General features: G+C 40.0%; 1 protein-coding gene across 4 annotated transcripts in view; it reads right to left on the reverse strand.

Moving 5' to 3' along the window:
- Positions 1-22,012, reverse strand: part of PARP4 (poly(ADP-ribose) polymerase family member 4) — a 141,027-nt gene that overhangs the window by 83,017 nt on the left and 35,998 nt on the right. For all 4 annotated transcript variants that reach the window (XM_059144154.1, XM_059144155.1, XM_059144153.1 and 1 more), the window contains 7 exons: positions 18,906-19,066; positions 15,722-15,859; positions 11,681-11,776; positions 7,460-7,643; positions 7,112-7,268; positions 4,922-5,046; positions 297-428 (listed from right to left, as the gene is read on the reverse strand). In XM_059144154.1, coding sequence (XP_059000137.1) covers positions 297-428; positions 4,922-5,046; positions 7,112-7,268; positions 7,460-7,643; positions 11,681-11,776; positions 15,722-15,859; positions 18,906-19,066 — 993 coding nt within the window. The remainder of the gene's footprint in view (positions 1-296; positions 429-4,921; positions 5,047-7,111; positions 7,269-7,459; positions 7,644-11,680; positions 11,777-15,721; positions 15,860-18,905; positions 19,067-22,012) is intronic.

A 22,012-nucleotide genomic window follows, 5' to 3' on the forward strand; every position in this document is an offset into this window, starting at 1 on the left:
TCTCTTAAATTTTTGATATTGAAATTGCTCTGTTTCAAAGTGCTAGGCAAAGAATTTACAAGGCATTGACTGATGAACACTGGACAGGTAGGGACAGAAACTAGTTTATCAGCGAGGGATGTTTAAATGGAACCCAACTGTGTAAATGCTTGGTTCTTCGAAGAATATTTCTGTTTTATGATAAGGCTTATAGCTATTCAACCTTATAGCTATGGGAACTCAGGTGAGGAAGATTTGGGTAAATGGGAAACTGACCTTAAACCAAAGAGCAGTCACAGTGCATTTTCTCCCCTTACCTCTCCTACTATGTGCTTCCCATTGATGAATGCTTCAAAGCCACACACAGCTGCCTTCTCATCCAAAGGAAAAATATATCTTGCCTCAATAGGCACAGAACTTCGATTGGTATATGTCTGAAAAACAATGACCTGAAGAAGAAAAAAAAAAACACCATATCCTTGATGAAACCATATGGAACAACATTTGTAGGAACAACTATTAATGAAAACTATTATGCATCTTTTCTTTAAATTCCTTGAATTTTTATCATGTCTCTCAAATTCCCAACCCTTAGGATTTAGAGCATCTTTGACTGAAATGTAGAGTCCATGTCACATTATAAAATGTACCAGCTACAGTTTCAGGTAATTCATACACCCTTGGCTGGAAAAAAAGTCACTAGTATTATAATATTACAAACATTCGCTTAACAGAAGCAATGCAGCTTCGTCAAGATGACAACAAGACAGCCTCTTTATGTGTGGTCTTAGTCCCTCCTTAGTGTCATGTGACCCAAACACTATTCCAGAATAGTTCTTTTTATTTTTTTTTTTTTACATTTTATTTATTTATTTGACAGACAGAGACCACAAGTAGGCAGAGAGGCAGGCAGAGAGAGAGAGAGAGGAGGAAGCAGGCTCCCTGCAGAGCAGAGAGCACAATGTGGGGCTCAATCCCAGGACCCTAGGATCATGACCTGAGCCGAAGGCAGAGGCTTTAACCCACTGAGCCACCGAGGCACCCCCAGAATAGTTCTTTTTTTTTTTTTTTTAAGATTTTATTTATTTATTTATTTGACAGAGATCACAAGCAGGCAGAGAGAAGGGGAAGCAGGCTCCCCACCAAGCAGAGAGCCCGATGCAGGACTCCATCCCAGGACCCTAGGATCATGACCTGAGCCGAAGGCAGCAGCTTAACCCACTAAGCCCTCCAGGAGCCGCCCAGAATAGTTCTTATACCTGTTCTGTTTTCAGGTCTTGGCATTTCCCTCCTTTACCTCTCTGTATGTAGCCCTCCACAGCTCTTTCCATCTATCCTCACCTCTTTTTGTCTAGTCAGCTCTTGAATAAACTCTTTTCCACTCCTACCTGCTGTCTCTGTTCTTATCAGATTCATTTTACTAATGGACTGTGTTTATCACTTTACTCCCTTGCATAAGAAAAGACCAGTCTTTAAACAATTGAAAATTACAAAAAAATACCCCAAAACGTAAGACATATAATAAACAATAATATTTTAAACATGTGGCAATAATAAGGAAAAAAATTAGCCATTTGTCGTCAATAATTTCTGGGAAGAGACTGAAATGAAAAACAAAAGCATAAAGGAAACAAACTTATTCCATAATGCTATCTACAACTGGATTTACAGTAAGCTGCATTGCCCTTAGTGTATATGCTGCACCAGAGGAAAAAATTTTAAGGGGCATAACTTGACTGTCTTCAAATCAGCAGGTCAGCACCTTTCAGGGGATCGAATCTCTCATAGTTCTGCAAACAAAGGCCTCATTGGCTGGTGCAGCCACCCACTCACCAGCTCACCCTGAAACTGGAGGCTGGCCATGGCCCTGAATTGATTCTGTAGGATCTTAGAGTTTCTTGGGTGTCTAGGTGATCTGAGCCATCATAAAAGGTGAGAGAGCAACAGGCAGAGAGCCATGCAGATTGCTGATCGGGAAGATATCACGCATGTTCCCTGTGCATAGAACTCTTCATTTCTCTCTTGGATATTCAATTTTACCAAACTTCTCAAGGGCACGCATGCTTGACCTGTAACTGCCAGATAGGGTCACTGTCTAACTGTCCTTTGGTTTGGGTTCATGTTTTCATTTTGCTCTGTGGATGTCCTGCCTGCATCTAGTTAGCAGGTGTGTCTTTGCACAGGAGTTCCCAGGGGTCAGGTCTATGTCAGCTTCACTCTCTCTGTATATCACATGGTATGACTGGGCACTCAGAAAGCAAGACATTTTAGGTAATGATTATAGAAGTATTTTTACTAGAACTTAGAAGAGAAGCTAATATACTGTACTAATTTTGGATGTCTTTATTTCCCACCCTCAGATGAAACCACTATTTTAGTTTAGTTATTAAACTAAAAACACTAAACTCATTCCAAGAAGAGTCTAGTATGTGAGCTATGAACATACAAGTCCTTGCTGATGAGCCTCTGTTTGGATTCCGAATGACAATCTCCAAGCCAGCTGTCTAATCACAAATTAGTGAAAATTCACTGCTAAATCACGAGTTATTATTTTTTTTTTCAGGAAGTTACCAATATAAAAAGCTTCATCAGGTTTAAAATATCAAATGGTACAAGTTGTCTAATCCAAAGTAATGTACAGAGGATGTATGCCTCTCTTTGTAACACACCCATTAGTTTTTTATCTATATTTGTGAAAAAACATCCTATAACCTTTACATTCATTTATTTAATAGCCACAAGCTAACCGGCAGATAATATTGTTTCCATTTTACATTTAAGGAAACTGAGGCACGAAGAAGTTAAGAAATTATTTTTCCAAGGTCACAGAGCTAGAAAAAAATGAGCAAGGATTCAAAGCTAAGCCTCCAAACTATAAATTCTCTGCCTTATACAATGCATCCCAGGTTGCACTACTGCATAGTAGTTAAAGAGGCTATACTTGAGAATCAAAATGATCAGGGTTCAAATCTGTGCTTTATAGTGTTGTTCAATGTCTCCATACATCAGCTTCCTCATCTAAATAACGGGCATAATCACAGCATTCACCTCATAGGGTTTTAGGAGAATTAAATATAGCATGTGAAAAACTCAATCCAGGGCCTGATTCATAGGAAGTGGTAACCACTATGGTCACGGTTCCTAGGTGGCTCCAAAGAGATTAGCATGGGTTGAACATTTACTATGAGTCCACATCACGGTCTTCCCAAAGCCTATGTCGTCTCCCTGAGCTATTCAGGGATGTGGGTATGGATCAGAGTGGGCCCGGAAATGCAAACAGAGTGGGCCATATGCAAACTGCTCAGATATCATGGGTAGCATGCCCTGTCCCACCCAGGATACCCCATTTCCCCAGTTTAAGATGACCACTACAATTAATCTGATTTCCCTCTGAAGAGGGAGGAATATCACAATACTGGACTCAGATGTTCTTACTTTTCTAAGAGGTCTTTATAGTTGGTCAGTGTAGTCTTCAGTGTTTAGGAACAAATGATGAGGTCAAATCTTAGAAAACAGAGAGCCTTCACAGTACACTGGCAGCCTGCCTGCATGTGTGCCCATGAACTCTACTTTCTGTTCTATGACCACAGCTGTACCAGCTGCATGCTTCTGGCTGAGGCCAAGCACTGCGCTTGAGCCAATATTGGCTCTCCTCATCTCCCCCTCACAGAACAGTGCATCTCCAGCAAGTCCCCTCTGTAATACTGTGATTTATAATAAATATTTATTTTGGTCTTTGCACCTGTTTCTGGTACAGAGCTCCCCAAACCCTCAGAATTTCCTAAGTGATAAGAACGATGTAGATTTCTTGGTGTTCATAACAGACCCCTTTCAACCATACCTAAGTTTATGTCAAAGAGGTGACTTTTGATAAGTACCTAGGGATGGGGACTGGTTGCCAAGGGGATTAAAGGTTGGAACTGTCAGCCCCACCCTCAGACCTCAGAAGAGGGGAGAGAGGCTGGAGATTGAGTTCAATCACTGATGGCCAATGATTTAATAATCAACCACGCCTGTATTAGCCCAAAAAGACAGGCTTCAGAGAGCTCCAGGCTGGTGAACACATGGAGATTCAGGGTGAGTGGCATGCCTGAACCAGACAGGGAAGCTCTGTGCCCCTATCCACACACTTTGCCCTACACGTTTCTTCAGGTGGCTTATCCTCAGGTGTATTCTTCTGTAATAACTATTAATGTCGTAAATAAAATGTTTCCCTGAGTTCTTTGAGCCACTCCAGCACATCAGTCTAACACAAGGAAGGGGTCTTTGGAACCTCCGATCTACAGCCAGTCGGCCAGAGCCCCAGCCACTGGCTTCTGAAGTGGTAGCAGGAAAGGAGAGCAGACAAAACCCCTGACCTCTAGGATCAGACACTATCTCCAGGTGGACAGTGTCAAAATTAGTTACTGCTTCATGGTATGAACACACCCACATCTCACACTCCCTCTACTGAATCATCAGTTTTTCCCCTTGCACTGGCTCACACACATGCTATGATTTCTTTTGCCTTAAAAGAAAAAAGAAAACAATCTGATCCCACTTCTCTTTAGCTACTGTCTCATTTTCTCTCCTCTTTCTTCCCATTTTCTCTTGAACTCACTCTAATTAAACTTTTAACCCCACCATTCCATCAAAGCGGTAATCGTCAAGTCACCAGTGATCTCCTCATTGCCAATTCCAATGGTCTGGGTTAAGCCTCTGCCTTCGGCTCAGGTCATGATTTCAGGGTCCTGGGATGGAGCCCCGCATCGGGCTCTCTGCTCAGCGGGGAGCCTGCTTCCCCCTCTCTCTCTGCCTGCCTGCTTGTGATCTCTCTCTCTCTGTCAAATAAATAAATAAAATCTTAAAAAAAGAGAGAAATGCATATTTTGTTTAATTCATGCAACTATAATCAGATTGTCATGTATCTGTTCAAAGTATCATAAAACCACAAAGAACATACCTGGGCTACGAAGTCTATTATTTTCCCCTTGATGTGCACATCCTCAAGGGGAACTGAATTGCCAGAGACATCCTGCAGACCAGAATTGAAGTTGCTGGAAGGTTTGGTGTCTGCTAACTGATAATCTAGACATTAAAAAATTATAATGTTAGCTTTTAAAACCATCCCTGCAATGTTTTGTTATCTTAATTGTTATTCCTTCTCCTTTCCTTCATACATTATATTTTAGGAAAAATGGACAAGAAGCATTTTATGATTTTCAATAGCCAATGCTGTAAAGTAAGTGAAACCACGTGAGAAAAATGGGGTTAGCCTTCATAATAGACACTCTGCCTTTTTAATCTAGTGACTCTGAGGACTCATCTTGAAACTTTAGAGTCACACAATTACTTGAAAGACAGACATTTAAGCATATGCACAAGTTCACAAAAGTCTTTAAGAATTTATAAATGTAGTTTATTCAAGAATCTAGATATCTCCATTCCCTAGCCTGTGATTTTGATTGGTCAGTCACTATTATTTATTGTGCCACAAAAGCATGTCAGACCAACATGAGATCCCTTAGACTTTCAGTCCAACGAACACTAAATCAAGCTTCTAATACAACATATGAAAAAAATGTTCCCCTTCTATACCAGGTGGTACAAAAATACACATATAATTAGGTATGTAAATATATACTCTCTAGCCAGACATTTCATTTAATACTCCCAGAGGAAAAAAAGGAGTCATTTTCTTTGGGTGTTGAGTTTGCTAAGTTCTTTATAGATTCTGGACACTAGTCCTTTATCTGATATGTCGTTTAGGATGCGGAGAAAGGGGAACCCTCCTACACTGTTGGTGGGAATGCAAGCTGGTGCAGCCACTCTGGAAAACAGCATGGAGGTTCCTCAAAATGTTGAAAATAGAACTGCCCTATGACCCAGCAATTGCACTATTGGGTATTTACCCTAAAGATACAAATGTAGTGATCCAAAGGGACACATGCACCCGAATGTTTATAGCAGCAATGTCCACAATAGCCAAACTATGGAAAGAACCTAGATGTCCATCAACAGATGAATGGATCAAGAAGATGTGGTATATATACACAATGGAATACTATGCAGCCATCAAAAGAAATGAAATCTTGCCATTTGCAACAACATGGATGGAACTAGAGCGTATCATGCTTAGCGAAATAAGTCAAGCAGAGAAAGACAACTATCATATGATCTCCCTGATATGAGGAAGTGGTGATGCAACATGGAGGCTTAAGTGGGTAGAAGAATAAATGAAACAAGATGGGATTGGGAGGGAGACAAACCATAAGTGACTCTTAATCTCACAAAACAAACTGAGGGTTGCCGGGGGGAGGGGGTTTGGGAGAAGGGGGTGGGATTATGGACATTGGGGAGGGTATGTGATTTGGTGAGTGCTGTGAAGTGTGTAAACCTGGTGATTCACAGACCTGTACCCCTGGGGATAAAAATATATGTTTATAAAAAATAAAAAATTAAAAAAAAAAAAAAAAAAAAAAGGAGTCATTTTCTTATACATGAAAGTCATACATTTCTGACAAAAAATAATTTGATTACAGTTAAAAATGTTTATGTGTTTTTATAAGGCTATTAATAAATATTAAAATAGTTTGGGCTTACAATTTTCTGAGAAGCTATCATCCTCTCATATATTTCTACTACTAACATATAAGCTGCATATTACAGTTTTGGGAGTACCTTTGCTTAGTGCAGATACTGATCTCATTTGCAACATAGAGTAACTGAGGCCCAAAAAGCTTATGCAGTTTGTTTCATATTGCACAGCCTAGTAAGCGGCGAGTTGATACTTCTTGAAGCTGAGCTTCCTGATTCTAAAGCTGGGTCCTCTGTCCACTTCACCAATCCCCATTACACTTTTTGTGCTTTGACATCTTAAATTGCTTCAGTAGGTTTTAGCATCGGCTGCACGGTTTTAGCAGAGGTGCACGAGCTCAACTTAGGCATGCTAACCAAGTACTATGTGATTTTTGAGATCACTGAACCTCTCTCAAGTATCCTGGTTTTTATTTTTACAAAATAAAGAAGGGAATGGAATATTTATATATGAAATCATAGATACAGTTCCTGAACATGAACATAAATTCCTCTAAAAATAAAACGTTTGAGTTCTATAAATATCATAAAATAACATTCAAGAAAAGTGTCTTACCTTCAACATTTGAAAAATTTGAAAACTCACGTCTGTATTCCTCTAATTCAGTAGTGTTACAAGGATGAAAGTCCTTTATTTCATCTCCAAATATACAAAATTTAATAATATATTTCATTTTGATCTGATTGGTTTTATATACAACAAATTCATCATCCTAGAGCCAACAGAATTGAATAGGTGGGGGGAAAAACCTTTATTGGCAAATGTTCTCATAAAAGCAGAATTGCAGGTTTGCTAATTTAGAAAATACTGAATTCAGAGAGTCACAGATATGCAACAATTACTTCAACTTAAGCATATTCAATAAAAACAGGAGCCTCTCTGCCTGTTTCCTAAAATAAATACCTCAAAGTCTGTGGTGACAGTGGCTGTTGCTCGCACCCCATGGACACTGTCATAGCCTGGTGGTGCTTCCGACAAGAAGAAGTCTTTTTTGTTCAAGTCCATGCACTTCCCAAGGGCTACATCACAGACAACCAAGAGCCTTGTGCCATCTGTCTCTCCTGAGTGGGAATACTTAGTACTCGTGCTGTATTGGGAAAGGAAGTAATGTGTTTGTAATTTATGGTCATGGCAACAATATTTTATTACCTTTTATCCATCTCTATATGTGAAATACTGTCTAAATGAATGTACTGGCAGAATGTTCCAAATTTTACTGCTATTGAAATTCTCTGAAGATTCAATTTTGTCTAAATGAATGTACTGGCAGAATGTTCCAAATTTTACTGCTATTGAAATATCTCTGAAGATTCAATTTACAACTTTATTGTTTACCTATTTGTTTAAAACTTTAATGTGAAAAACACATTAGAGAGCAGTTCCCAACAAGTTTCTGTTGTGCTAGGCTGTGCTCAAAGTACTTTCTTCCAGAGAGGGATGAATTCTACTGTTTCCCCAAATCTTTATTAATTACTAAAATACAAACATTTTGGTATGGTAAACACCAAAGTGATGAAAGAGAAGGAAAATCCCCCACCTTTTTAATTAAGAAGTAGATTGCTTCTCTGTACTAAAGCTCAAGGAAAACATGATATACCAGGTAAATAAGAACTGCTCAAAGGGAAAGATGGGCACTGTATTCTCACAGGCTTCTGAATCCAAAAGAAGAAACAAAAATTTCAAATAACATCCAAGTGAGAGATTTTGTTTTGACTTTCTTCAGGACTCAGCAGCTTTAAAAAAGCAACTTTTGCAATTAAGGAGCATAGGCTAGGACATCTATGGGAAAAACATTTTGGGGATAGACCTCTATTTTTCCAAATACCAAGACCCAAATGTAAAAGTGTTTGTTCTATCCTCTAAGACTTGCCCCCTTTTATCTTTAATTTTTAAAAAATACTTCATTTTTAAGTAATCCCTACGCCCAACACGGGGCTTGAACTTACAACTCTGAGATCAAGGGCAACATGCTCCACTAACTGAGCCAGCTAAGTGCCCCAAGACTTGCCCCCTTTAAAAAAAATAACCGATTTCCCCCATTCTTCCTATAAACTTCCTTCCCTGTGGCCACCAAAGCTGTCCCAGTTTCCTCCCTCTCCATTTCCTGCCTTTCACAATGACTGCCTCTGCCTGGCTGCTTGCCCATCACCACTCAACCTGCTACAGTTTGGCTTCTCCACTGAAACCACTCTGTCCAGAGTCACGAAGGACTTCAACTTGGTAAATTCAATGGAATGCCAATTTATTTTTTAAAAATCTTGACATCTAAAAAAGTTTACTTTGAAATATTTTGTACACAGGGAAGGGCATTTATACTATAAATGTGAAGTTTCAAGAATAACGATAAGATAAACAACCACATGGCTACTGCCTAGTTTAAGAAACAGAACATCATCAAGACTTCTGTGTTGCCCCGTGGCATCACTTTCCTTGCCACCCAGAGGTAATCTAATTGGAATCTTGGTTTTTTGGTGTATATTATTTTTTTCTCTTATAGTATTGATGTATGTGTCCCTGAATAACATGCTTAGTTTTGCTTGTGTTTGAGCTTTGTATACATATAGAATCACATAGCAATTTTTTGCTCCACATCATTTTCCTAACGCTCATCTATTAGGCATGTGTAGCTGTAGCACATGGGTTGAAACTGCCACATAGCACTCCATGTAGGACTACACCAAAATTTTTCAATCCATTCCACTGTCAATGGACATCTGCATCATTTCCAGGTTTCTATTACTACAGTTTTCTTGGCCATTCCTGTGCATGCCTCCTGGTCTGTGTCTACTTACTAGGCTAGTGATTCTCAACCCAGGCTGCATATAATAATCACCCAGGGAGCTTACAAATCTATTGATACCCAAACATCACCCTTGGAGATCCTGATTTAACTGATCTGGGGTGAAATCAGCACCAGTAATATTTAAAACCTCCTCCATCTGGGGAGGTGGTGGGAGAGATGGTGGAAATAGGTGATGGGGATCACTTATGATGAGCACCCTGTAGGGGCCCGGTTAGCCAGAGGGCCGTTTGGTTGCAAACTTAGATTGACACTGCCCCTCCCAGAGGAACTTACTTGCAAACCCTGGATGTAGGGGCAGGTCAGGCCGGATGGAGACATCCAATCAATGGAGCGTGCATATATTTACTGTGGTGTGTTGCAATCTCATTGGCCACCTGTGTGTGGGCTGGGCTCAACCACCTCTATAAAGGTTAGTCTGTGAGGCTGGGGCGGGGGGAGTAGTAGGAGGAGTTGTAGTAGCCATTGGGGTAGCCGTTTGAGTAGACGACAGAGTAATAATCGCTGTTGGCAGCCTTGCCGCCGCCAGTAGCTGCACCGCGGCAACCAGTCTGGCCGGAGCGGGGGCGTCTGGGGAGCAGCCTTGTCAGAGTGGCATCATGGGGAGCAGAGTCTGTGTTGTCGGAGTTGTCGACCTTGTCATCACCTCTTCATCATTCGGGGAGCGGCCTCACTGCAGCGGCGTTGTCGTCCTCGTCGTCATCGCCTCTTCATTGTTGGGAGCGGCGTCCTCGTTGTCACCTCCTCGTAAGAGATGGCTCCAACGGGTCGGTTTGATTTTCGATGCTTGGCATGAAATAAAGCTTTGCTTGATTTTCGCTTTGTGTCAGTCTTGTTCCTTTGATCATGGACCCTAACACACCCCATGCTGCACTGAAGTGTTGAGTCACTGTATTGTACACCTGAAACTAACATTATACTCTACTAACTGGAATTGGAATAAAAACTAAAAAAAAAGTCCTTCAATTTAAAATAGTCTCCTCCAGGTGACCCAGTTTGTAACCAGGATTGAGAACCACTGCTTCCTGGTTCATAGGCCAGCTAATCCACAGGATTCCTGAGTCATACTATCAACTATGCTCTTCAACGATAGCAGGTGATGCCAAAATTTTCTCCAGAGGGCTTATCAGTTTAATACTACTACCAACACTGTCTGAGAATTCAGACTGTAGAGACTTACCAACATTTAGAGATATTAAAATTTTTTTTTTGCTGACAGGTGAAAAATGTTATACTATAGTTTAATTTGCATGTTGTTTATTACCAATCTTTTCAAATGTCATTGTCTATACGTGTTTTCTCTTGGGTTCTTATTCATGTCTTTTGTCCATTTGTTTAGAACTCTATCTTTTTCTTATTGATTTATAAGAATTCTTTACATATTCTGGACAATTATCTTTTGTCCTGGGCCTGAACCCAGGCTCCATCCTATAACTAGCTCTGTGACCAAATGCAAGTTATTTAACCTCCACCATTCTGTTCCCTTTTCATAAAATGATGTCATAATACTACTTGTGAGGTTTATAGACAATGCACCTAAAGCACTTAGCCTGGTGCCTCATAGAGGGCAGGTGTTCAATATCTTTTTTCCTTGAAGATTTTACCTATTCACTTGTTAGAGAAAGAGAGACAGCACAAGTGACAGCACAAGCAGGGGGAGAAGCAGGCAGAGGGAGAAGCAGACTCCCCACTGAGCAAGGAGCCTGACACAGGACTCGATCCCAAGACCCAGGGAACAAGACCTGAGCTGAAGGCAGATGCCCAACTGACTGAGCCACCACAGGCACCCCAAGGTGTTAAATACCTTGTGGCTATTATGAAAACATATTTAAATATTAATAAGAATATTAAACATGAAATTTATGCTAGGCCTACAGAGTTTATTCACAATAGAGAAGATGTTTGAGAAGAGGCCCTGTGCTGTAGAAATTACGATTGCTCATCCTCGAGAAAGATAAAATGTTGTCTGATCTTAGTCAAGATATCCTCAGTGTCACTGAGTACTCTTTGTGATAGTGATAATAACAGAACTGACGTGAGAGGGTTGTTGTAAGGATTAAGTAGGTAAAAAAAAATAGAAAGACTCTCAGGATAGTAAAATCACTAAGATAATTTAAAATACAATTTTCCCAAATCTCTACTACAAAAGAAATGTTCCTATATACTGAGAAAACCAGTTGCTTTCAATGATCTGTTTCTTGTGTGAGAAATCCCTCAGAAAGGAAAGATGGAGGAAACCACTTGTAATAAACCCTTTGTGATAGGAGTAACAGTATTAAGGATATAATATTTGGTATAATATATAGTATATATAATACACTAACCTGATTGAATCACTGAAATATATTCCACTCCCAAGATTTCCAATGTCTGTTCTCTTTGTGCCACGATCTTCAACTACTTTGGGTAAAAGCAGCCCACTAAAAAGAAAAAGACATTACAATGATTTACTAGAAGAAAGGTATCTTTTATTAGAGCCTCATAATTTTAGCAGACACAGGTGCTACTTAAGGACATGTTAAGTGAAAAAAGCCAGGCACAGAAACGCAACTACTACTTGACCTCATATATATGTGAAATCTAGCAAAGTCCAACTCACAGAACCAGAGTGCAGAATGGTGGTTTCTAGAGACTGGGGGTTGGGGAAAATGGGGAGATGTTGGCTAAAGGGTATACAAACTTTCAATTTATTATAAATAAGATAATACTGTTTGCCAAGAGTAGATCTTACATTCTTACCACAAGAAAAAAAAAAAGATTAACTCTGTAGTGATGGATGTGTTAATTATCTTGTTTGTGGGAATATTTCAGAATGTACATGTACATTAAATCATCACATTATACATCTTTAAAAAATCACCTGTAGAACCTAAATATATATAATTCTTATTTGTTAATCATATCTTAATAAAGCTGGAAAAAATATACTAATTAAAAGACAATAAGTAAATAAAGAGCATGAAATGAAAAGCAAAATGTATTTCAGAGTATTCCCACAGGACTGGTTCTAGGTGCTGTTCAAATGAACCAAGCTATGGCCAGTTTCTCATTGCTATCTTGGTCAGCCCTGAGATGCTGGTCATTTTTCTTACCTCAGTGCTCTGCCTCCTACCTGTTGAGGCTTCCAGCACTCAACAGAACCATGTGTAAGCCCAGTGCTCACTGCATTTCTTCCTGGCTCAAGAACTTAAGCAGGTTTCCATTGGCCTTCTAGCACTGTTAGGAACTCTTTACAATCAAAGTTAAACCATGGTTATCTGTGGGAAAATGGGTAAAGGGAGACTTCTGCCTTTATTACATAAACATCTACTGTTTGAATTTTGCATTATGAAATGTGATTAATTTTGTAAAATAGTTCTTGGATTTTATTCCTACTTAAAGTTTATTTAAAACAATTTTTAAAATTAAAACCATTTTTCAGGGGGTGCCTGGGTGGCTCAGTGGGTTGAGCTGCTGCCTTCAGCTCAGGTCATGATCTCAGGGTCCTGGGATCGAGTCCCGCATTGGGCTCTCTGCTCAGCAGGGAGTCTGCTTCCCCCCCCTCTCTCTCTCTCTGCCTGCCTCTCTGCCTACTTGTGATCTCTGTTAAATAAATAAATACAATCTTAGAAAAACAAAACAAAACTATTTTCCAGGGCGCCTGGGTGGCTCAGTGGGATAAAGCCTCTGCCTTCAGCTCAGGTCATAATCCGGGGTCCTGGGCTCGAGCCCCTCATTGGGCTCTCTGCTTGGCGGGGAGCCTGCTCCCCCTCTCTCTGCCTGCCTCCTCTGCCTGCTTGTGTTCTCTGTCTGTCAAATAAATAAATAAAATCTTAAAAAAAATAAAATAAAAAAAAATTTTCAATGCTAGTACCTATAATTCTAGATTTTTAAAAAAAGAGTTTGTTTGTTTGTTTATTTATTTATCTTCTGTGGGGGAAGGAGCAGAGGGAAGAGGACAAGCAGATTCCTTCCCCACGGCGCTCAGAGCCCGCTGTTGGCCCTATCCCTGAGATCATGACCTGAGCTGAAATCAAGAGTTGGATGCTTAACTGACTGAACCATCCAGGCATCCCTAGTTTTAAAGGTTTAAACTTTGTTCCACGTGGAGTTTATTTAAGTGTGAGGAACGAGGTAAGGGTCCAACTTAGTATTTTTTCCAAAAGGTAGTAATCTCTCCTAATACATAGTATTAAAGAAATTATCTTTCTTCCACAGAAATAAAAACTACTTTTATCATATGTTAAACCATGTTCATCTTTACATTTGTTTGTGGGTTCTTTATTCTGTGACTCATCTGTTCAGGTACAACCTCACTGTTTTAAATAACATAGCTTTATAAAATGTTTTTAGTGTCTGGTTAATTCTCCTTCATTAATCGTCTTTTTCTTAATTACCCTGGTAAAATCCAATTAAAAAAATATGTACAGTAGTATCAGCTTTTTATTTTTAAAAAATCTTGTTAGCACTTTTATTGTGAGAGCTCTAAATTTATAGGTTAACTGAAGTAAAACTGGCATCTTTCTGATTAGTGCAATTATCTTTTGGGTCCTTCAATAGGAGTTTAAAATTTTTTCCAGCTGGATCTTGTATACTTGTGTTTCTCCTCAGGTATTTTTTCCTTAGGTATTTAAGTAAGGATCCAGATGTAATCATATCCTCCCAGGCTCCTTGTGACTGTAGTTCAGCTCTAATATTAAGTAGCTATTCAAAGCAACAGAAAATTAGTTATGTTTTATACAGATAACTAACAGTATCTAGATACTCTAATTTCTAGATCTTTTTTCTTAAGTATTGGATATTCCCTAGATTAGATACACATAGAAGAGCCATGAAATAGAGAATCCCCTTTCTTCATATTGTAAGGGCCTGCCCCTCTCAGAGGAACTTACTTGAAAACCCCGGATATAAGGGTGGGCCAGGCCAGATGGAGACATCCAATCAGTGGGGCGCACATATATTTACTGTGGTGAGTTGAAATCTCATTGGCCACCTGGGTGTGGGCCGGGCTCAACCACCTCTATAAAAGTTAGTCTGCAAGGCTGGGGAGGAGGGAGTAGTAGGAGGAGTTAGAATAGCCTTTGGGATAGCCGTTAGGGTAGTCATTGGAGCCTCAGAGTGTCATCCTCATCATGGTCGTGGGGAGCATCGTGGTCCTCCTGGTCATCGTAGTCATTGGCAGCAGCACCAGGGCAAACAGCCTCGCCACCAGCAGCCTTGCCTCCACGAGTGGCCTCTCCACCACTGAGCCGCGGTCCCGCCACCAGTGGCCTCACCGCCCCAAACCTTGGCCCTGTTGCGAGCGGTCTTGCCGCCCCGGGATATGGCCCTACCATCCCGGGCCATGGCCCTGTCCACGTGCAGCCTCGTCTGGAGCAGGCTCGTCCAGAGCACCTCCATTGGCCCTGTCCACGAGCAGCCTCGCCAGATCGGCATCATTCCAAGGAGCGGCCTCCTCCAGAGTGGCCTCTTCTTGGGAGCGGCCCCGTCTGGGGAGTGGCCTCGCTGGAGCAGCCACATTCCAGGGAGCAGCCCTGTCTGGGGAGTGACCTCATTAGCAGTGGCCTGGTCCTGTGAGCGGCCTTGTCTGGAGTGGCTTCTTCTTGGGAGAGGCCCTATCCGAGGAGCAGCCTCGCTGGAGCAGCCTCATTCCAGGGAGTGGCCCTGTCTGGGGAGTGGCCTCGTTGGCAGCGGCCTCATCTGGAGTAGCCTCGTCTGTGGAGCAGCCTCGTCCAGAGCGGCCTCATCCAGAGCAGCCTTCTTGGGAGCGGCCTTGTCGGGGTCACCATCGTTGTCTCTTCGTAAGAGATGGCCCCTACCAGTTTGATTTTCGATGCTTGGCGTGAAATAAAGCTTTGTTTGATTTTTGCTTTGTGTCAGTCTCGTTCCTTTGATCACGGACCCTAACATCATATGATACAGTTTTCAAGAAGCAATTCACACCCATATACTACACTCTAAAAATATATAATAATAAGTAAATAATTTAACTTACACCTATTACAATTTAAAGTGTTCAGTTTTGGGGTGCCTGGGTGGCTCAGTGGATTAAAGCCTCTGCCTTCGGCTCAGGTCATGATCCCAGGGTCCTTGGATTGAGCCCCACATCCGGCTCTTTGCTCATTGGGGAGCCTGCTTCCTCTTCTCTCTCTGCCTGCCTCTCTGCCTACTTATGATCTCTGTCTATCAAATAAATAAATAAAATCTTAAAAAAAAATAAAGTGTCCAGTATTCTCTGGAATACAATAAGCTAATTTTAACTGAAGAGGTCCATGTAGTATAGAAAAAAAATTAGTAGTATAGAAAAAAAAATTAGGAAAACAAGGTAAAACACTTCATGTTCATGAGGGTGAAACATTTAGAAAATAAACATGGTATCCTCTTACCGGGACAGGATCCCAACAAAGCTTTGTACAGGCGATCCATGCAGTAAGGACTTCACATTGCCAAATTTGTTCAAAAACTCTGTGGTTTCATTCACTTTGCCAACTCTAAATATCTGCAAGATATCCACTGGACCTTTGCTGTGAAAAGTAGAAGAAAAACCTTGAGATTGCATAATCAAAAGCAAAATAAAAAATCATTATTAGCAGAAAGCCCAAAATAGCCCAAATGGCCATTACTATGGAATGGATTCAGTGAATCACAACACATTTCTTAGAAATATTATGTAGTCATTAAAAAAATCATACTCTTAAAAAATAAGGATATGAAATAAAACATAGTAAAATTTTAAAAATAAGTTATAAAACAATGCACAGCATGATCTCAAATTTTGTCAAATATATAATATATATATATAATACATATATAGATGGAATTCATTCATGCATTTATTCATTCATTCAACAAATACACTCTGGGAGTGCCTGGGTAGCTCAGTTGGTTAAGCGCCAGACTCTTGATTTCACTGGGGTCATGAGATCAAGCCCTGGGTCAGGCGCCACACTATGCATGGAGCCTGGTTGGGATTCTCTCTACTCATCTCCACCTTCCGCTCCCATGTGCATGTGGTTGTGCTTTCGTTTCTCTCTCTCTAAAACAAATAAACGAACAAACAAACACTCTGTGCCGAGTATTCTGCCAGGCCCTGGAAGTGAGATAATATGGTCTCTGGCTTCATGGGGCTTGTATCCTAATGGAGAGAGACAAAAATTAAAAGTTAACAAATAACTGATTTTACATTCTACTCAGCAAACTAACCAGGTTCAGAGAGAGGATGGTCAAGAAAGGCCTATCTTTGAAAGTGACATTGCAACATGACATAATAGAGTATATATTTTAAGACCTAACTGGTTGTTTGGGGAAAATAAATTGGCTGGGGTAGGAGCAGAAAGAATGTTAGGAGGTAAGCGAGACAGCAGTATCTGGATTAAAGGTGGCAGCAGTGTGAATGAAAGAAGCCAATGGATGAGAGACATTTTGGAGACAGAATTGACAGGGCACAGTGATATGGGGATGAAGGAGAATAGACAGTGGCTCTGGGTGGATGACTAGGATGAGGAAGCATGGGAAAAGACTGGGGGACTATGGAGAAACAGAGTTGTGGGGTAGAAAATGTAAGAAAGCCTATCCAGCATGTCTTCCCAACTCCTCATTCTCTGGTGTCACACTGTAGCTTAAAAGTAGCTATAGTAGGAGTATTTATATCACAGAAGCCAACAGTTATTATAAGTCAGGACTTCTATTTTAGGGAACTGGCTTGCCAGCATACCACTAGATATGGAAAAGAATCAATAATTGAGTTTGGGTTATATTCTTCTTTTTTAAAATATTTTATTTATTTATTTGACAGAGAGTGAGATCACAAGTAGGCAGAGAGGCAGGCAGAGAGAGAGAGAGAGAGAGGAGGAAGCAGGCTCCCTGCTGAGCAGAGAGCCCAATGCGGGACTCAATCCCAGGACCCTGAGATCACGATTCGAGACAAAAGCAGAGGCTGAACCCACTGAGCCACCCAGGCACCCCAGAGTATATATTCTACACCGACAAGTTAGCAGTGGTCATATTATCTCTGGGTAGTGAGATTTGGGTGATCTTCAGTTTTCATCATGCTTTCACACATTGTCTAAATTTTCAGCAAAGAATACGAATTTTATAACTAGAAAAAATATGACAATCATCACTAGTGGAACAAATTGGAGAAAATCTAATTCTTCACAGCAGCAGAATCCCTCCATAGTGAAAGGTCCACTTTTGTCAAATGAACAGTTCAACATCACTTGGGTGTGAGGTGAGATCTCCAAGGCCTTCATGAGTTATATTACATGACTAAAAATGTACAACTGGTCTATGCAGTTGGTTCAAGTTCACCATCTTTAGCTCTAAGTGTGTAAGGCTTATGATTAAAGTTAACCTGGCCCTTTATACCTAATGAGAGCCAAGATGCCCGAAAGGTCCAGAAGGAAGACTTCAGGCAGAGGAGTGCTAGAAGTTTACATTAGTGGGATGAATGACCAAACCAGAGGAAGTCAGTCTCACCCTTGAGAATAACCCATCATATTAGTTTCTGAACCTTGAATCTGGGTCCAGGCTTGTCGGAGCGGCTGATCCACACACGTCTGTTGTTACTGCTGCTGCCCTGTGTTGTAGAACACACAAGGGCACAAGAAACAGGGACTCTCACAGTCATTGATGAAACAAACATGACTGACCTTTAGGGGTGTCATATCTCTTGAAGTATTTTCCAGATTTTCAACTTTTCCATGCCATGGAGTGGCCATTTTATTTTTTTAAAGATTTTATTTATTTATTTAATTTATTTATTTGACAGAGATCACAACTAGGCAGAGAGGCAAGCAGAGAGAGGAAGGAGGCTCCCCGCTGAGCAGATAGCCTGACATGGGGCCCGATCCCAGGACCCTGGGACCTCGACCCAAGCCAGTGGCAGAGGCCCCAACCCACTGAGCCACCCAGGCACCCACTGGAGTGGCAATTTTAGAAGCTGCCACACACATAGTCCTGCATCTTAAAATCTTAATTTAAGCAGATTTTGCTATATAATATCCTTCAAAACACAAAAATACCTTGTGATTTCAAGTTTTTAAATTTAATTCTCAGCAAGATTAGATAAACTTGAAATTTGAGTGGAATAGTAGGGAGTATTTTCAAGCACAGAATACTGTTCCAAATCTATTATATACAGATATATATAGATATACATAATATATCATATATTATATACATACAGATAAAGATATTATGTATAGATATATAAAATATAAAATATATATACATATATAAATTTAAATATATACATATATATATTTTTTTTTAATTAGATTTTCTTAAGTAGATTTCATGTCCAGGATGGAGCCCAGTGTGGGGCTTGAACTTAGGACCCTGAGATCAAGACCTGGGCTGAAATCAAGAGTTGAACACTTAACCAACTGAGCCACCCAGGCATCCCCCAAGTCCCATCATAAACACAGAAGAAAGTAATCTGTCATCATAACATAGCTACCTTGTTATAGAGGATTAAATTACACAAGTAATTATGGAGATTAGCTCGTTAACAGAATCTGAAACAGTATTACATAATAACAGCTCCTAAGACATTTCCTTTATGCATACCTATAATTATTCTGTAAAACCTCTTCTTTAACTCTGAAAAATTCTTCAGTGTTCTGTTCAACATGCTCAATTTTGCATCTCAAAGCTCGGTATTTGGCAAGAGATGGTGGGTTGGGTTTGAACAAATTAGTTTCACAGACATTAACCATGTCTCTTATTAGCTGTAGATAAAAATAATACAAGATGTCAGAATCATTCTGTATCAAAATATTTATAGTCATTACACTTTCTCAAAAAGATTGGAAAAATAAGGGTTTTTCTTCCTAAAGTTTTTTTTTTTTTAAAGGTTTTATTTTTAAGTAATCTCTACACCCAACGTGGGACTTAAACTCACAACCCTGAGATCAAGAGTTGCATGCTCCACTGACGGAGCCAGCCAGCACCCCTCCCCCAAAGCTTTTGATCAATATGTAAGTTGCACATTAAAGGTAATACTGTTATTATATATTGTACCCTCAGTGATAGCATAATATACAATACTAATAATAGTAAACATCAGGATAGCACATCATTGTTGATAAAGTGTTTCAGGTACATCGTTCCTCTAATCCACACTATAGTACTGGTCTTATTAGATCTTATTATCCTCATTGTATAGATGGGGAAAGTGAGGCCCTGAGGAGCTGAAATAATTGCTCAAGATTCCACAGCAAACAGGGGGAAGTGACTAAATAGGAACTCAGATCATCAGAATGCAAGTCCAATTCTGTTAGCAAAACTTCATTAAGCATGTTCTGTATGCCAGGCATTGTATCAGGTTTGAAAGATACAAAAATGAGTAAGACATGGTTGTCTTCCCTGAGAGGGAACCTAAGTATACTTAGTATACTCATAGGTCATGGAGCTTGGAGGAAGGAACATAGCTCCTACATAATCTGAATTATGTTTATTTTAAGGATATATTGTTTTTACCATCTTTGAGATGAAAGAGACATTGATGGGGGGCCCTATTTTGCCCTGCCACACATCTTTATGACCTCAATATAGGGATGGGCTAACTGTAATTAAATACACCAGCCATAAAAGAAAAGACTGATACATTTTTCTATATAAAAGTAAAAATTATCTGTATGGTAAAATAGAAAAAGTCAAACAATCACCCACCACAAGCAAAGTAAAATAAAACAAAGCAAAACAAATAAACTAAAGAAAATATTTATAACTCATATCCCAGGCTAGGCTTCCTAACTTAAGAGGTCATAACAATCATGAAGAAAAGTAGAAAGATCCGAAAGAAGAAGGACCAAAGGACATGAATAGACAGTTCAGAGAAAAAAACAAAACAAAACAAAACCCGCATAAACTAAATATAAATCCATAAAATCGGTAAAGTCTGAAAGTTTAACAAATATATTTTTGGTAAAACTATAGGAAATAGAAACTCTCATTCACTGACAGTGGGAGGGTAAATAATAGAACATTTATGAGGGAATAAGACAAAATCTATCACAATTACAGGTGCACTGACCCCATAAGCCAGCACTTCTACTTCTGGGATGAATCTCAGAGACACTCCTGTGCAGTTATAAAATGACAAATATACAAGCATATTCACTTTGGCATTGTTTGTAGTAACAAAGTCTGGAAACAGTCCAAATGTCTGACATTAGGGGATGCCCATACAATGTGGGGAATGAGGATGCTCTCTCTAAGTGAGAAAAATGGGTGTGGAACAGCAAAGATGGTATACAACTATTTATGTAAAAGAAAGGGAGAGGAATAAGTATATATGTGTATATTTATAATAATTTGCATAAGGAAACTGTAAAGACAAACAAGACATGGTTATCGAGTTGGAGAGTTGGAATGGGTGGAAGGGCAGGGTAGAATACAGATTGTGCTGAGTAAACCTTTTAAATACAATTTTGACTTTTGGGGCGCCTGGATGGCTCAGTGGTTTGGGCTGCTGCCTTCGGCTCGGGTCATGATCTCAGGGTCCTGGGATCGAGCCCCCGCATCGGGCTCCCTGCTCCGCAGGAAGCCTGCTTCTCTCTCTCTCTCTCTCTCTCTCTCTCTCTGCCTGCCTCTCTGCCTACTTGTGATCTCTGTCTGTCAAATAAATAAATTAAATCTTTTAAAAAAAATTTAAAAAAATAAATACAATTTTGACTTTTGAATAATACAAATGTATTACCTATTGAAAATATAAAAGTTAAATGAAAAAGTACTTGGATGGGCACTACATACACCTTCTCAGTAGGAGAACCAGCAACTGAGGTTCTTAATGTTGGGTGGTAGGCAAATCATGAAATTTTAAATTTAGAAGGTTCCCTTTTCATCTCATTTATTGATTCTTCACTTATTTTGGATTATAGATGTATCCAGGAATCTGTTGAGAGCTATAATTTCCTTCAAACATGTAAAATTTTGTATCTCCGAGCTCTTTTGCAGTCTAGGTCATAGATTTCTGATCATGTCCCAATTCCTTCATGCACAGATGAAGCAATTCAGAGCCAGGGAGTGAATTGGTCTCATCTAAGGCGAGGGGCACCCTGGGCCTGCCTTCCTGCTTTCCTCTTTGCTAACTTAGCCCAGCTCAAGGGAGAGGGCCCATTTCTGCAGAGTCAGTAATTCTACTCTCCTTGCCTTAGATTCCTTGGCTTAGGAATTCACATATGACTCAATTCTGAGCAAAATACTAACCAAAGAGTCTACAGGGCCAGGGAAGCTTGTCCTAAAAGATAAGAAAAGAAATACTCCAGTTGGGATGCTATGAACAACTACAGCTATAAGGTCATGTAAGGTGAGGCGGGCTGAAAGGGAAGCTAAGTTTATAGGAACCACAGAGATGAAAAGAAGCTGGGCCCTCGTTGATAATTCTCCCTCTGAGCGACTGGACCAGCAGCCACCCTATAACTGGCTTCTTGTTATACAGGGTAATAAGTATCTTCATTGTTCAAGTCAATGCCAGCTTTCTGTTTCTTTTGCAAAATGAATCCTAACTCCTCTCCTTGAGACAGGGAAACTGAAGCAAATAGCACGTCTTTGAAGCAAATAGCATTATGTCCTCTGGATTTCTCGAGAACAGATAACATCTAAGGAAAGACCAGGTAAGAACAACGTGATGAATTTATCTTATGAGCATTCTAGACGACCAGAACTAGACA

The sequence above is a fragment of the Mustela lutreola genome, chromosome 13 (assembly GCF_030435805.1).
Source record: "Mustela lutreola isolate mMusLut2 chromosome 13, mMusLut2.pri, whole genome shotgun sequence".
In the NCBI taxonomy this organism is placed as follows: Eukaryota; Metazoa; Chordata; class Mammalia; order Carnivora; family Mustelidae; genus Mustela; species Mustela lutreola.